Source organism: Ochlerotatus camptorhynchus, unplaced genomic scaffold, assembly GCF_037179485.1.
Source record: "Ochlerotatus camptorhynchus isolate MF236.1 unplaced genomic scaffold, CSIRO-AGI_Acam_v1.1 ptg000033l, whole genome shotgun sequence".
In the NCBI taxonomy this organism is placed as follows: domain Eukaryota; kingdom Metazoa; phylum Arthropoda; class Insecta; order Diptera; family Culicidae; genus Ochlerotatus; species Ochlerotatus camptorhynchus.
The window spans coordinates 3,631,444-3,648,332 of NW_027040524.1; the positions used below are offsets into that span (position 1 = coordinate 3,631,444).

General features: G+C 39.4%; 1 protein-coding gene across 4 annotated transcripts in view; it reads left to right on the forward strand.

Moving 5' to 3' along the window:
• grh (grainy head) overlaps positions 1 to 16,889 on the forward strand; it is a 558,597-nt gene that overhangs the window by 464,555 nt on the left and 77,153 nt on the right. For 3 of the 4 annotated variants that reach the window (XM_065231293.1, XM_065231277.1, XM_065231301.1), the window contains exons 5-7: positions 5,211 to 5,324; positions 6,107 to 6,216; positions 6,286 to 6,783. In XM_065231293.1, coding sequence (XP_065087365.1) covers positions 5,211 to 5,324; positions 6,107 to 6,216; positions 6,286 to 6,783 — 722 coding nt within the window. The remainder of the gene's footprint in view (positions 1 to 5,210; positions 5,325 to 6,106; positions 6,217 to 6,285; positions 6,784 to 16,889) is intronic. The other variant, XM_065231285.1, reaches the window with a different exon arrangement.

Sequence of the window (16,889 nt, forward strand, 5' to 3'; positions counted from 1 at the left end):
TGATTTGTTTTCCGTCGATCTTGTTTTCCGTGCTGAGCACCAATGATACCGACGCCAGGGAGGCAGCTCCCACACCTGGACCCTACCTATCGACTATTTATTTTGAGCATCAGCATGAGCATGAGCATGATTGACCGCCCGAAGATGCAACTCCGTCATTGCCAGATCAGCTGCAATTACACAGAAAACCCATAAAATTGGCTTGGGACTGGTGATCCAAAGCTAGGCAATACCAGCCGCCGACAACTTCCGAATGCTGGTCAAGAAAGGAATTTGTAGGAATATGTTGACGTAATACTCGCATTAATAGAATCCGATAACACCTCTGAAATTCCGCGAGAAATCACCTTTTATCACAAAATAGTTACGGTCAAGTTCCCGTTTAGCTTGCTGTTACTAGATTTCGTACCCGGCGTCTATCAAATGTTTTTGGCAGAAAATGTTTTTTTTTTACCGTGTGATTTCTTCTAAACAGGCTTATAAGCAGCTGCAGGCAAAATTGTGAACAAGACTTGATTTTTTTTAATCAACCTTTTCCAATTTGTATGAAGTTTCCGTAATTCTTTGTTGTAGGCAATGACTCACATTTTTTTGCTAAGATTCTGCCATTTTGGATCTTGTACAATTTTCAAAATAGTGTCTTTGAATTTTGTCATAGAAAATCTGATCAAAATGACGTCTAAGATAGAGTATTAGATAACAATAATGTCTTTCTGGGAAAAATAAAAAAAAAACCAGAAAATCTTCAAAACTTTAACATGGTTTACCAAATTATTTCAAAATGTCCACGTTTGATAAAAAAAACATATGAAAAGGTCATGAGAAATATGGGTACTTGAAAACTGGAAAAAAATCATAGAACAAGAACTTTTGGTCAAATTTTTATCTGAGTATAAATTACATGAAAAAACTTTTTATCAAAAAATTAAAAAATTGGACCAAAGTTTTTGCTCTACGATTTTTGTAAAATTTGAAGTGTCCATATTTTTAAACCAAGTTTGCATTTTTCATGAGCTTTTTAAAAAATAAGTTAAAAGCGACAAGGAAATTTTGAGATAATTCGGTTTTCAACATTTTTTTAATTTTTACTTGAAATAAATAGAAACGATTTTTTTGTATATTTTTACCCGAAAAAGTATAATTTTTCTCTACAGCTTTATCTCAGACGTTATTTCGATCAGTAGTGCCTTTTCCTTGCTACAATTTTATGAAAAATTTCATAGACGTCATTTTGAAAATTTAACAATATCCAAAATGACAAAATTTCATCAACAACAAATTTGCCCATAAAAAAACAAATATACAAAGTTTCAGGCAAATCGGAGAAGGTCGAGTTTTTACAATTCTTCATTTAGTGTGGAGCTGCTCCTCATACAAGTGCGAACAATTATACAAAATTTCATGAAGATAGGAAAGTGTCGGATCTGAAATTCGATAAATTTCTTATTATTATTTTTTTCATTTAGTCTTGAAAAATGTTTCCTTGGCAAAGTAGCTTGAAATCATCTCAACAACAACTTTGCTCAAGAACATACGTGTTTTTTTTTTAAATAAGAATGTTATTTTAAATATAATAATAATTTGAGACAAAGACGAAGAAGGAACTCTTCTAGCTGAAAAAGTTCACAGAAGACACTAAATCTCTAAAACGTAAGACTAAAGCACTAGGACTTTTGTCTTGCTAAATCCCATCCTGGGCCACTGTGCAATGGTTTTAGTTTTAAACTCTAATGTGATTATGACATGCCCAGGTGTGGCCGATGGGATTCTTAGCACTCTGTATGACTGCCATTGATCTTGTTTTTGAATTATCATGTGATTTGAAGTGTCGCATGATGGGTTTGACACGTTTCAGGTCGCTTCCAGCCTCGTGATCCGTACTCATCGGATCATATACAAGCCATATCTCCGAAATCATGACTAATTCTAAACGTACTCAATACCTTTCCATGGGACCTTTCATTTGGCGCATCAAAATTAGTGCAGTGGTTGTCGAGAAATACGTCCCTATTTATTTCGACGAGTTGAGTCGATTAGTATATGATATTTGACCCTCGGGAGCTCAGATCGAAAGTTGGTTTCCAAGTGGTATGCTAGAACATCAAAATAAACTAGAATTGAAAAAAAAATAGCATTATATAGGGGAACTGGATGTAATGTGGGCCTAAATTCCCCCAGATTGGGCCCATACATAAATTCAGCAATCGACTAAATTTACAATAGCGACCAAAAATATCCATTAGTGCCATCGCAATGACGCATTCATCTAGCAATGATAAATAGCAGATCTTTAGCGATGGGCCCAATCTTAGATCCATAGGCCAACATTAGAGCCATTTCCCGTATGCCAAAATGGGTACCTAAATTAAAACCCTTCAAATAATCATGACAAAGTTAAAAAATTCGCCGTCACACATCAAAATGACTTCGAAATCGTAAAAATAGCCCTAAAACTCCAAACAATGACATAAGCCTAAATTGCACAAGTGCTACAAAAAACTCGCATGAAATCAGATGTTCTAAGGCTGACAGATACGAGCGTCACTTTTGACAGAATATTAAATCTTAAACGACGTGAAATTTAGCTTAATCACACGTTCTTTTCATTTGTGCCAATCTGAGACTTTTTTTTTTCGAAAAAAACCAACATTTTATTAAAATACAAATAACTTAAAAATATTGTCAAACGACAAATCAGTTTAAAACTAGCCTTACGAGCATAAAAATGGTCTGAAATCGGTAAAATTTTGTGGTATTTTAAAGTCTGCTAAGCAAATAATGTGACCCTATCAGCCCAGTAATGTAAAGGGGCCTGGTATTGAACCCACGATCTTCTGCTATGTAAGCAAAAACGGTTGCCATTGGGCCACCGAGCCCCACACAGGATCGTTCAAGGCCAGGAGTCATAAATCTATTCAAACGAAAGGACGTCTCCTCAAAGTCCCTCGTATATCACTACAAACAACTGTCGCACAAAATGAAATATCATTGAAAAATGACAACTACAAAGGCACGCACAGAAAATTACCTCCTCGGAAAAAATCAACTTTGATTTTCGATCATGATTGTACCACAAATATCACTCTTCTCTTAACGATTCCCAAGCTCTTAAACATTGTTTCCTGAACCCAGTATACGATATACCCTTGCACTCGGTTGATACATTTATAGAATTATTAGAATTATCTCAGTTTCTCGCCAGTTTCATTACACTTGACGAAATATCCGCATTACACCGCTGGCCCTAAATAATGCACAGAAAGCATCTGTGCCTCAGTTCAACGTGAAACATATATAGTCCTCTCCATCAAATTCCTGTGTTGAGTGATAAAATTCCATTCAATGAAATTGAAATTAATTCAGATAGAAAATGTTATAAAAAATCGTTGAAGTGTCATTCAAATTGTTCTGTTTTGTACAACCATGTTAATTCAATCTGTCGGTCTGTTTCCATAACGTTAGCTTCCATAATAAATGTCTAAATATGCAATCGAAATGACAGCTAATTCATTTATTCAAACAATAGAAATTCCATTAATTCCCACTATCACTGTATACAAAAATAACTAAAACTCAATCTCATATACTCAAACGCAATGATTTATTGCTCAACTGCGCAGCCGCACCTAATCACATCCCGATCAATTCCGTTTGACCTTTCCAGTCAAATCAACAAAAAGCAATCCCATTTATAACCTCACCTGATATTTGGTCCACACTCACACACGGCGTGATTCGATAGTCCCAAGTCATGGTCCAATTCTGCGGCTTCCCTTCCCGGGCCCACACCTTCCCCCACCCACCAATAGTAGTATATATATAGCGGTGTGTCCTTATTTGGTGCAGTCTCTCTGACATTAAAGATAACACCAGAAACCAAACAAAGTCTCGTTGAAATCATAACCAGCTCATTGCCAACCAGCAGTCAGCCGGCAGTGAAAAATAAATGTCATCAATCTAATATGTGCTGCTGCTGTTGCTGCTGCGGTTATTCATTCCCTCCGATCAATTGTCAAGAACACGCGCTCGCAGAAGCCTTATAAACTGCGGTGGCGGAGGATAGTAGCAGACGCACAAAAAATCTTTAGATATAAATAATAACACAACAGCCAGAATTTACTACCTCATGCCTCCGAATAGATCTCTCTCTCTCTCTCTCTCTCTGGGCACCTCACCGGCACGCTGCTGATCAATCATTTCTGTGTTTCGTATCTCCTCCCTCGTTTTAGTAGGTTATTGCAGCGCCATCCCCAAATAACCACGTAATTGGCGCCAATCCAAATAAAGTCTGAATGTTTTCGGGAGATGTCTATCATCGCTTTGCATGAGAAGAATAAGTTGATACTTCCTTTCGATTTAATCGAATTTCCCTCGCAGGTCGCAGTTAATTACAGTATTTCAAAATGGCGGCAATCGTGGCGTGGTTATTAATTTTCCACATAAACTCTACCCGCAATCGTAGATAACGCCTACGTTAATTAAATTTTTACATTCCACCATCTTGATACTTGGTGAGGGCCATCCTGAAACACGCGAAATCAGGTGGAAACCAAACTATCTTTTGCTTAATTAATCAATTTATGCAATCTTGTTTGGAGTGAGTAAAGTCGTCGATATTTCTCCCTCTCTCGGCTCCAGAGGGCTCTTTTCTCGCCAAGTCAGCGCACGCGGACCAATCGAAATAAATTTTTATCAATTCAAGTTTCGCTGTAAAACGCACTTTTAGCCGTTCGGTTTTATCGATTTCAGTATCAGATGTAACGAGCGACGCGACGACGACTCGTGCGCTCCTTGGTGAACCTGCCCAAATCGATTACCAACGACACGCTGCTGGTTCGTTCGTGTGACTAATTGGTACACGACGGAACCACGCCAGATAAGCGGGGCCCACAGAACGAAGATTTATGTGATCCCGATTGCGATCTAAATCTGTGTCCCAGCCGGGCCATTGGTGTTGGGTTGGTGTAATTATACCTGTCCCCGTGTAGAGCAGTGAATGTAGGGAAAGGTCCGTATTTCGTCGTCGTCGTCGGTCGATGACAGAGTGACTGATAGTCATTATCAGTGTGTGCAATTTGTCTCCACAGTCTCCAACTCTACAGCAACAAGTGTCCCTTGCAGGATACATTCATTAATTCTAGTGTCACGACTTTCCCACAAATATTCTAATTGCATGTTTTCTCTCTCTCTCTCTCTCTCTTTCTTCACAGGTGTTGGTCGTTCAGCCCACATCGCCCTCGATACAGATTAAAGAACCTCCACCCAGCCCTGGAAGTCCTTCGGCTGAAAACATGTATGCAGCCCCCGGCACGATCTACGTGCAGGTAAGAAGACCTTACTCCGCGCCAAAAACAACAAATCGGAAAGTCTCTTCTATAAATCATTTCTCAAATCGCAGGCGATTATTTTGCGTTTTTTTTTGTCCACTCTCGGCTCAAATTCGCACTCAAGTCCTTCGCGCGACACTAATGCGAACGACCTGCCCGCGCGGTCCATGCGGACAAAATATAAACACATAAAAAAAAGAAGCTGGAGGACATAAAGTCGCCTCTAATCTGACACAAACCATCGGAAACTTGTTAGCAAAGTTTTCGGCCCAATACGCGCTTGATGCCTTAATTAGCTAGACAATCCGGATTAGGGGTGGCAGACTGGCAACACTGCTGTCAACGTGACAGCTGATTGTGGTTTGATGTTTTCACCAGCTGCTTCGAGAGCTTTTCTCCTAAAACCAACCAGAGAATATTAGCATATTTACATAAACGAAGCCAACCGGACGGCCCCTCGAAATGCTACACGCACAAGTTGCCAAGATTGACAGCTCCCCAAAAGTCAACTTTCAATGCTGCTGCGGGATGATGTGTCTGTTCCCTTCTTCTTCTCCATCATCATTTTCGAGGCTGACATTAAGGTCCCACTGCCATTATCTAAGGGTTGACTGGACAACTCTCTGCATTTTAATTAGATTGAGAAATGATTTCACTTTTCGAACTGTCACTCCGATAGGCCTTCTGGTCGGCTTCTGGTGCACACACGGGCATGGAATGTTAACCTACTTATTATTGATTGGTGATTTAATTTTTTTGTTTTGTCTTCTGCTTCACAGGGTCCATCACATCAGGCCAGTTCGGCTGCGACAGCAGGTTCCAATGTGAACACCAATTCGCCCAGTCCCAGCTTCTACGACCAGCATGGAATGTACCAGCAGAGATTGGGGTGAGTAGCAGTTTGAAGCGATGATTGTCGATGTTTGTTCGATGTTCATGGATTTGTAACTCTTTACAGACCTGGCGGTGCGGCGTTCATTGCCGATCAGTACCCGTATCGCGAGTATTTCGATCCACAGGGCTATGCCCCTGCCCGTACCATTTATGGTACGTCGGACTCGGATGGGCCCCAGCCAGCAACGACCTACGAGGGTCGCTACTCGTCCAAGACGGGTTCGATCTACACCAAAACCATCACCTCCGCCGCCGGACTGACCGTGGATCTTCCCAGTCCTGATTCGGGTATTGGTGCCGATGCTATTACTCCCAGAGATCAGAATAATGTACAACCGTCCTTCGATTATACAGAACTGTGCCAGGCACCGACCGGTTTGCTGGATCCAAACTCTAGCGCCATACCGGCATCGGTCGCAAGCCTGCAGCGGAACCTGGTGGTCAACGGTGGCCAGAACAGTCCCACGACCTCGATTGGCAGTGCGACAGCTCCGCCTCGGTCCCGACCGTGGCACGACTTCGGACGGCAGAATGACGCCGACAAAGTGCAAATACCAAAAATGTAAGTACCCTCATCTTCCCCCGACTTTGATCTCAACCAAAACTGTCAAAATGGCGCTCCGATTGCCGAAAAGTAAATCTCCAACCGCGTTTGAAATCTCAAGATCCCGTCCCATTCGTCGCCGTCGTAATTAGGTGTGATTCCAAGCAACTACTCAAGTCCCATTAACACAGCCATTAGGTGGGGCAGGAAGGCACGACCGATTCAATTACTCACACAACAAACAAAGAGCTGGCGAGTGTAATCACGAGCTCCCAGAACAGGCCCTCGTCTCGAGCTCAATCAAATCGTCATCAGATCCCTGGTTGATGGATTAACCGAAATGGACCTTTTCCCGCCTGACTTAAGCGCTGAGTTGTGTGTTATTACCCATCCCGATCCAGTGCGCCACACCGCCGGAGGGCACTCCGTTAAATCCAGACCAAACGAGCCAAGAGTACTAATTGAAATTTAATCTCCTTTCCCCGTACGTACGTACACGTACCTACACTTCGCACCGGGAAAAGGATCTCACCCGAACGAACGAACGAATGAATGAATGAATGAATGCAAAGCTTTTCCCTTAAGTGAGGACAACAACTGCAGCTTAAGATAAGTGGCCTGGCGCTCCGTCTCCGCCAGGCCTAATGAATCGCAACCTGGCTGCACTTGTCGTCCCGTTCCCATTCTTCAACCAATAAGAGGAAAACCGTTGCAATTGCGCTGGAAAAAAAAGTTTAATTGCAATTTAATTGCATTACTATCGCGAGCCGCCGCCGTAGTGCTCTGATTTGATTTCATTTTAATGGAAATGCCGTTAAGTTGCGGCACTTGTTCGCCATCTCCTGATTTGTCCCTGATGGGTTCCGTTGACCGTGTTGTTGCTGCTTCATTGATCCGATAACGAAACGTCATCTGTTGTGGTATCCGCTCGCACGCACGCACGCACGCACGCACGTTTGTAGTCGAGGAGAGGAAGTGATCTATTTTCGTCTGCTAAACCACCGCCAACGAACTTGAGAAATGTCGCACAAACAAACACTGAAGTAAGCGTCGGTTGGTGCTGCACAGGGGACAGGAAGGCGAAGGAAGCCATATTTGCATTTAAATCTATTTAATGATTTCCTTTTCAATATTTTGCTGGGACTGGTTGTCTGGTCGCTATGATAAATTTACTGCGCAAGACGATCATAGGACAATTGGATTAATATTTGGATCGTGCTGAGGTGGATAAAGTTTGCTCAATGTCTCTAATAAGATTTGCACAGTTTTTCCCGAACAGAAGTTTGACATCAATTCGTATAACCTGATGGACAATTTTACCGTGTGCACTTTTGGTCGAATTGATATTTGGTCACCCTTAAATTTTACATGAACAAGTTTGATGCATTTTATCAGTTATTTTATAATAGCTTTCAAAAATTTCATACATTTATACACAATTTACAACTCCATATTACAGTAATTACTCGATTTTTTCAGTCCCCTTTTTGAAAATCTTCTTTAATGTTCTTCGAAACCCATGCGCTTTTTCAGTGTTCTTATTGCACCAAAACATAACTTAACAAACAATCATCTTTAAGTTGAATTAGATAGATTTGGAATTACGGTGTGAAATTTTTGAGAGATAAAAGTTTGTTAAAGTGCGTGGAGGGGACATTACTGTATTCCTAATCGGAAAGGGAATCAAACCTAACAATTCCAAAATGAAATACCGCGACTTTTCAGGGGCTAGGCTATCGGTGGGAAAATATCACTTTTGACATACAGACGATAGACCGAATGAACGTTTGGCATAAATATGTTAGGCTGAATAGACTGTTGGCTGAATTAACGTGGCATTAACACCTTATACACATTTGGTCCAATAGTAATTTCGCCACATTGCCACGTGCAATTTTGGTATGAACAAGTTAGATGCCTTTACGTAAAAAAAGACAATTAGGTAGTATATTTTGTTATTAAGTTACAGAGAAGGATTAGTAATTTCCACTTAATTTCACTACCTGTTAGGCAAAAATGCGTATTTTGTCTACAATGTGCAGACTTCTTCGGTGTTTGTTTTCATTAAAGACGTCTACGCATTGTAGACGAAATACGTGTATCTGTCAAGAAGGTAGAGGAATTAAATTGACCTTCCTAATCCTTCTCTCATTATTTATACTGGTATTCCACTATAGACACCCACATTCATCAGTATATTTTGTTATATGATATAAAGTTATGTTTTTCATATCCAGTTTTAATTTTTTGTTGTTCAAAAAATTTGGTTTATTTTCCACAATCTTCAGCATCAGCTCTATAAAAGAACACTACTTTTTTTTTAATTTAAAAAATCCTAAAATGTTTCGTTTTGATCATTTGCTGTTCATTCACTCATTATATAAAGCATCTATGTTTTCGTAATATTAAAATAGGGAAATTTCCTTCAAATCATCAGAAACTCATGCTAGGTCATTAAATCCAATGACCTGAATTAAGCCGGATGCCAGAAAATTATTATTTACACATACTAAATAAAACGCTCGTAATTGAAAAGAGAACGAATTACATATACAAGAAAGACAACATATTTGAACATTATGTACATTATTTGGCGAAGAATTGAATGCAGTCTGACCTCGTTTAATCATCTCAAATGAAGGAAAAGTCTTCTATAGAAATCTTAGTCAAATTAAACAAAAAAGGAAAGTTATTTTTATTTTTGGATTGGATGATTTAAATCAACATATTCCTAAAAATTCTTCAAAAACATTTTAATGTTTGCATATCATTCTAAAGGGACACGTCAGGACTTTCATTGTGCATATTTATAAATTTCAGCGATTTCATTGGATTTTTTAAAAATGAGTTTTTCATAAGCTTACCTATCACTAATTTAAAAATTAAGCACGCCATTTGAAAGCTCTGACTTTTTCTATAGAGAATTTCCGGCTAAAACGCAAACCGGTTGGACATGAGTGTTTCCGGAATGAAACATTATTCATATGTTTGCTGCTACCAATGGTTGCATTTTTCATCTAAATATGATTTTTCTCAAGAGTAACTACTTTTTTTTATTTATTTTCTCAGAGAACATTTGATTACCTACAACTTCTTCTCAGATGTCATTTTGATCAAATAAATCATTTTCGTGTTATGATTTTTTGAAAAAAATATAATCCATTTTTTTTGAATACGCCCTATTCAAAAGTTAATCTACAGCAAAAAAATATATATCCAGATGAAAAATTTCACCATTGGTAGTAGCGAACATGTGAGCAATGTTTCATTCAATCGGAAAGGGTCGAGACAAAACTAGCATTTTTTTAACGTTTTGCGATGATGAATCTCAATCCATAACAGTTGGCGCTTGTATTCGTTATGTACGTTTGGAACATTTCTCATACAGGTCTAGATTTGTCTTCACTGAAATCAAATATCACTTTGTCAGAACTTGTCAACATCCACATTGATATCAGAACGTAAATAGTTTCCAAATGCCTATGTGAAGTTTTGCGTTATCGATGAAAACGATATCTACACAGCCCTACAAGGGCCTCCCATCTATCAATGACAAAAACTATTTTTATCCTAGCCGAACCTTCAAGCCAGCAGACCAAATGACTCCGGGAAACAGTTTCTGTTACAATTTTAATGTCTGCAGAACAGCCTCCGATTCCCATTTCCTTCGGAAACCTCCTATCCGTGTGAATATGACCTTACTTCTACGCCCATCACTATGCTCCGTCCCATTCAACGTTGGTGTTCCGCACAAATGGCGAAACCGAACCTACACGTCCCAGTCCCGGTCGAACGAAATAAATCGCCTCGCAAGTCATTCTCGAGGGAAACGCTCTGGCATTCCCCTCACCTTGCCGTCAGTCATCGTCCGTGCAGCCAATTTGCAAAGGGATGCACAGAGCGTAAAACCACAAACAAACATTTTTCACAAAAACCCGCAAAAATGTCTTCCCCGTCCGTACGATACGAACGAGACCACAGCTCGACAAAAAACGCACATAAAATAAACATAAAGATAATCATAATCTTTATTATAACGATATATACATACATCTCTCCATTATTCATCCCGAATGGTTGCTGCGGCGAGTGGTCTCGATTGTCGTCGTTTTTGCCCCTTTTCCTGGCGTGCTCCAGCGAACCCATGCACCATCATCAGCATCCGACGACGACAACGACGACGACGAGGTGGATAATTGGTATCATAGATCAATTATTTTATGTCCGCTCGGAACAAGTGAATTTGTTTATCCCGCGCACTGTCAAAACATCCACGACGACGCCGACGACGACGACGACAAACGGCATCGAATTTGAATTTTTGCACTAATTTTTCGTCCCCTCGAGAGACGATTCCCGTGCCTTGCCTGGAAGGATATCCTACATACATTTATTCATGCATTTCAGTTTTGGCTTTCTCCATATTCAATTCCGCAAAGAAATTCATTTCGATGCATAACTGAATGAATAATCTCGCCCGAATGCAGCGGCGGCGGGGGTCATATTTCTTCTTCTCACGGTGCGCCACAATTGACAATTCGTTGAAATGCTGCTGCTGAGATATGCAAGACGTCCTCCGCCACCCACCGCCCGGCTGACAGAAGATACGGTCAGCGAAAACAAAACACTGGCTGGCGTCCACTCGGGTTCTGACGTTAATCCCACAGTGACAGCTGAATGACAGGAAAACAACGGGTGGAGAATTAGCATTTGTGTGTGGATGAATGTTTGCTTTTTTGTGTTGATACTAGAAGGTGTCATGAACTCCGAAATCCTACAATCGACCGGACACCCGTCCGTCCCGTCCCATCGATCAACATTGTAACGGTCATTAACGCACACTGCACACGATCGGACCAAAAACAGTAGCCGCACGTTATTCGAACCATGTCCGATGCATTTGTCAGCTTCTCGGAAAACTCCCCCGTCGTCGTTGCCGTCTGCTGTGCCACGACCAGAGCATAAACGTGCAATAGATAAAGACCGAGATTGAAGGAATTAAAGATCAATTAGTTGCCAGCAATTATCCCCTCGCTCGCCTACTCACCACGCGTCACAGTGTACATCAATCGAGCCAAAAACAAACAAACGAGCAAACCCTAGCTGCTGCATTGCACTGCAAAAACAAACGCAGAAATTAAATCAGTCCTGAAACAGTAGCGCGTCGTAATCATAAAAATGGTAAAAACTACCCGCGAAGACGCGAACATCTTTATGACGATGAGCATAGGCGCGGGACGAACGATGATGACGACGATGATGATGATGATGATGATGAAGAGCAATCTCTGTGCCCAGTTCTGACCAAGCCTTCGCGCGCCTTAGTCTCTCTCTCTCTCTCTCTCTCTCTCTCGCTCGATAAGGAATGTCTTCGATGCTTTCATCGATCGAGTTTTGTTTTTTATTTGCGCTAAAAAGAGAGCGAATTCTTTTGCAATCGTCTGTCATCCTGCTGCTGCTGCTGCTACCAATGCCACAGTTTGAACACCACAAGCAGCGATGTGCGATGAGGTTATATTTACGCAAAATTGCACACCAGATCGCGAGATGCATCATGGCGGGTCAGGGACGTGCCTGGGGATGGGAGTTACAAGTGACTGCAAGCTTCTAAAACACAGGAGTCGTACATCTGTATACTAAAATGGCTTTTAATCAGGGTGAACCGGGAAATCTGGAAAACCGGGTAAAGCGGGTAGTTCAAAGACACCGGGGAAAAAACGGTAATTTCGTTGACAAATTGGGAAAAGAGAACTTTTTTAAGAACAATAAAAGAGAATTTTATAATTTTTTTTTTTCCAAAGTAATTTTGAGCAGATTTTAAAATAAATTTGAGAGATAACACCAATGTATTTCAAAGAAAATGCCTTACGAAGTTTTGGGATTAGCTCCAAGTCAATTATGAGGGTTCAGAGTAATTTTTAAAGTCACTGTGAAAAATTCCAAGTCGATTATGAAGAGGATTCCAGGATTCGTGAAAAATACTAACTGAATCGAATGTTAAGGACTGCATCGAAAAAAGGAATTAAAATTTAAAATGATGAAAAGGTTCCTCAATTATGTATGTCATCTACTTCTTGAGCCGGTGCCGGTGGTGCAGTGGTAAATGTTACTGCTTTCTCAACCCAATGGGTCTGCGTTCAATCCCAGCCGAGGTCTAGTCACGTCTTCCTTCGGAAGGGAAGTACAGCCGTTGGTCCCGGCCCATGTGTGTTGAATGGGTGCGATATCCTACGCAGGTGTGGAAGCTGCCTTCCTGCACATTCGATCGCCGTCAACTTTACTTTTAGGTAGTTTTATGATCTTAGATTTTGGTCTTCTTATACATTTTAGACAGTGTGACAGATTTGTCACACATTTTTCTTAAACTTTGGTATCAGTGATGGCATTAGCAAATTGATATTTTCCCACTCATACACTCTTAATATCGCGCAAAATATCATACTTGATATTGATTTTACAAGCTTCTTCGATATTGCGAGACTATTCACAACTTGCAAAGTTGAAGCTGAGAGTTGAATCGACGTAAAAATGATTCCGTTGTACCTCGTTTTCTTAGAAAGAGAAGGTATAATAATGCTGTCTCTTTTTTCTCTTCACCTATGGCTGACACGAAGCGACTGCTGCCAGGCGTTATGGAAGTTTTAGTTGCTTTCGGGTGTAAAGCAAAAATCTTGCAGCTGGTGAGTTTTGTTAGCTTGATATTCCGAGCTGCTCATCCAACCTCTCTTGGAGTTGATGCAACTTTTAAGAATTTTCATATGGAATTTCATCTGTCAAAGAACAGCTCATGATACAAAGAAGGAGTAAACTCCAAGAGAGAAATGATTTGTGAGCATCTCAAAGGAGTTATTGAAACTATTTATCTACAAAAGAACAGCTTATTATGTAAAGATGAAGTCAACTCCAAGAGAAAAATAATTTGTGGCTATTGCAATTGAATTTTTAAAACTATTTTATTTTTCAAAGAACTGCTTATAGTATAAAGAAGGAGACAGCTGAAAGAGGAAAATAATTTGTGAATATTTAATTTTTTTTTTCTTAAAAAAATGTCAAATAACAGGGATTTTATCTGTCAAAGAACAGCTCATGCTGTAAAGAAGGAGTCAAATCCAAAATAGATGTTACTTTTGAGAATCTTCAGATGGAATTTTCTAAAGCTTGTATCCGTCAAAGAACAGCTCAAGATACCTTCTTTATAGCAAGACCTGTTATTTGAAATATCACCAGTTGTAAAATGTGGATTAACAATGAATATATTATGGCAAGCGTAAATCCAACAGCAAACATGTATTTTAAAATGTTAGTTAATTTTATTATAAGAATTTTGGCAAATGTTCATTATGGTATGGTACATTATGGCTAACGTCCACATACAAAATAACAGTATGGCTAACGTCCATTCTGACAATCGACCGTAGGGCAAACGTCCGTATGGCTAACTTATTTATGGCTAATGGGGTGTCATCAATATATTGCTCATTTGCTAATAATTCTGCACTCACTTGACGAAACACGGTTTTTCTTGAAGCAACTGATAGAAAGAAGCTTGAGGTTCCTAAACAAGGTACGTAACATTTGTATTTAGGCGAAAATCTGTTCTCATGTCAGTGTCACAAAACGAAAAGAGAAATAATCGCTGCTCATTTCGGACTTTCAATGAAAAAAACTCGTTGGTGTGAATTCAAATGATGTGATGTATGTCTATTGTGAACGCTACTCCAACCCTGTATAAGAGAATACACTTACAGTTCATTACAATCACCTTCAGCTTTTATAATTGCCTTGAGCCTTTTCGGAAAGGCTTTGCAAGCAGAATGCACCTCAGGGATTCAAGAATGTTATACAGTTATTATTGCAAACTTGCATTGAATTAGGCAATTCCCATTGGTTTAGGGTTTTTAAACTATAACACCTTACATGGGACAGTCCAATATAGTATCATCCAGTGAAGAGACTGGCAACAATTTTTTAAAGATAAGTTCCGGAAAATATTTGACCAAAAACAGCACGATGACATATCCGGAGTGATTTGAGATTTGGGCGTAATTGCTTTTGTAAACAAACACGTCAATTACTGATTTCTCTTGAATAAAAGCTCAATCTCACAAACAAACTATACCAAATGATAGAGGAATCTTTCCTCTACCTCATAGTGTTATTACTTTTCGAGATTGAGCTTTTATTCGCGAGAAATCGGTGATTGACGTGTTTGTTTACAAATGCAATCACGCCCAAATCTCAAATCACTCCGGATATGTCAAATTATAGCTTTACAGTTCGAAAAAGTAGTGTTGATTTCTGTCACGATGATGCACATAAATGGAGCGTTATGTATCATACAAGTTTACATTAAATCTCGTGTAAATTTATGAGACATTCCATAAAATATTCAAAATATTGCATACAACCATCCATCTTTTCAAGCAACATTTCTGGAAAGTTGCTATTTTACGTGAAAAGAAACTCTACATGCTGAATGTTTACATCACCATTAACATTCAGAATTTGTTTCTGTGTTGGTTTACCAATTTCTGAGTCAGTTTTGAAAGAGCTGGGTGGATACTACCCATTTCGAGCACTTCAAAACACTGAAATAAAAAACTGCTTCAGTTATTTGGGCCAACCATCTAGGATCTTATTTGAGTAGCTAAAAATGTGCTGGTAAGTATCTAACGTTGTAACGTCAAGCAACATAGCCGCTCACCAAAACATTCCAAATTCTGAAATTAAAAACTATTGGTCAATTCTTATAGGAAATCTACCGACAGGTTTATCGAAAAGTGTCGGTCAAGAGCACCGCATTGAGGAAACCGTACACTTTCACGGAAACACCACTACATTAGGTGCAACTATGCGTTCAAGCGAGTTAACCGTCGATACTACTTGCGATATCAACGAAGGATTCAAAGCAAACTCAAGTGGCATCCGAAGTCTTTCTGGGAGTACGTGAAGGAGCAGCGCAAAAAGTCTGACCGACCAACGTCAATGCGCAGTGGTCCAGAATGTGAATTTAGCAGGAATAGTAGTCCTAGAGCCTATGCTGCAATATTTGGAGGTTTGGTGACTTTGGTGAAGTTTTTGACTCGAAAAGTCTTTCTTGTAGTGGTTGTAAATACTAGGGTTTCCCACAAAATAATTGATTTTCAAAATCTAACTTTTGTTTTTTGAAAATACATGGATTGTTGTGGAGCGAAGTTGTAGCTGAGTTTTCAAGCAACTTTGTGAAAATCAAAGTTTAGATTATCTCTCAACATTATCATTTTAGAGAAGTTTTTCAGAATTGAATTGGGGTGTACATGAAAAATTGTTGGGCTGATTGCTCATTTCAGATCACTAGCTCAGATCCTACTGGCACCGTCATTCATGTTGTACCATTTTGATCTTTAGAGAGCTGTATTTGGCTTTTAAGGCATACGCACGACTTTTAATCGCCTAAGAGTAATCAAAGCCAAGTTTCACCCATTGCACAGTGGTCCAGAATGTAGATTTAGGTGGAATGATATGTTTTGAGTCTGAAATTGGAACTTTAGACTAAAAGTCTCTTCTACAAAGTTGTTCCTAACCCTAACTTATTTCAATAAAATAGCTCTAAATCGGCCAATTCAAGAGATAGAAAAAAGTTATTTTCAACAAAGTTGCTTGAAATCAGCTCAGCTATAACTTTGCCGAAGAATGTATACCTTAATTTATTCAAACAAAAAAGTTAGATTTTTGATTTTAATGATAATAGGAACCACCCTAGAATTCATTGTCATAAAAATGAGGGCCTAACTATAAGGAACAACTTTTTAGAAGAGACTTTTAGTCTAAAGTTTCAATTTCAGGCTCAAAACATATCATTCCACCTAAATCTGCATTATGTACCACTGTGCATTGGTCTGACGTTCAAAGCAATGAAGTATTATGAAATTCGCAACAAATGGGTGATGGCATTTTTTGAAATAAATTTAACATTAACATATAACCATATCATGGTAACTGTTTAGATTCATAGGTAAGGTCACACTTTTATCTATGATTATCAAACAAATAATCTTGTTAATTCTCATCAACCGTATCGTAGGGCTTATTTTTACATCTATGAATAACACGTACAATTGAATTATCTAATGCTCCATCTGCGC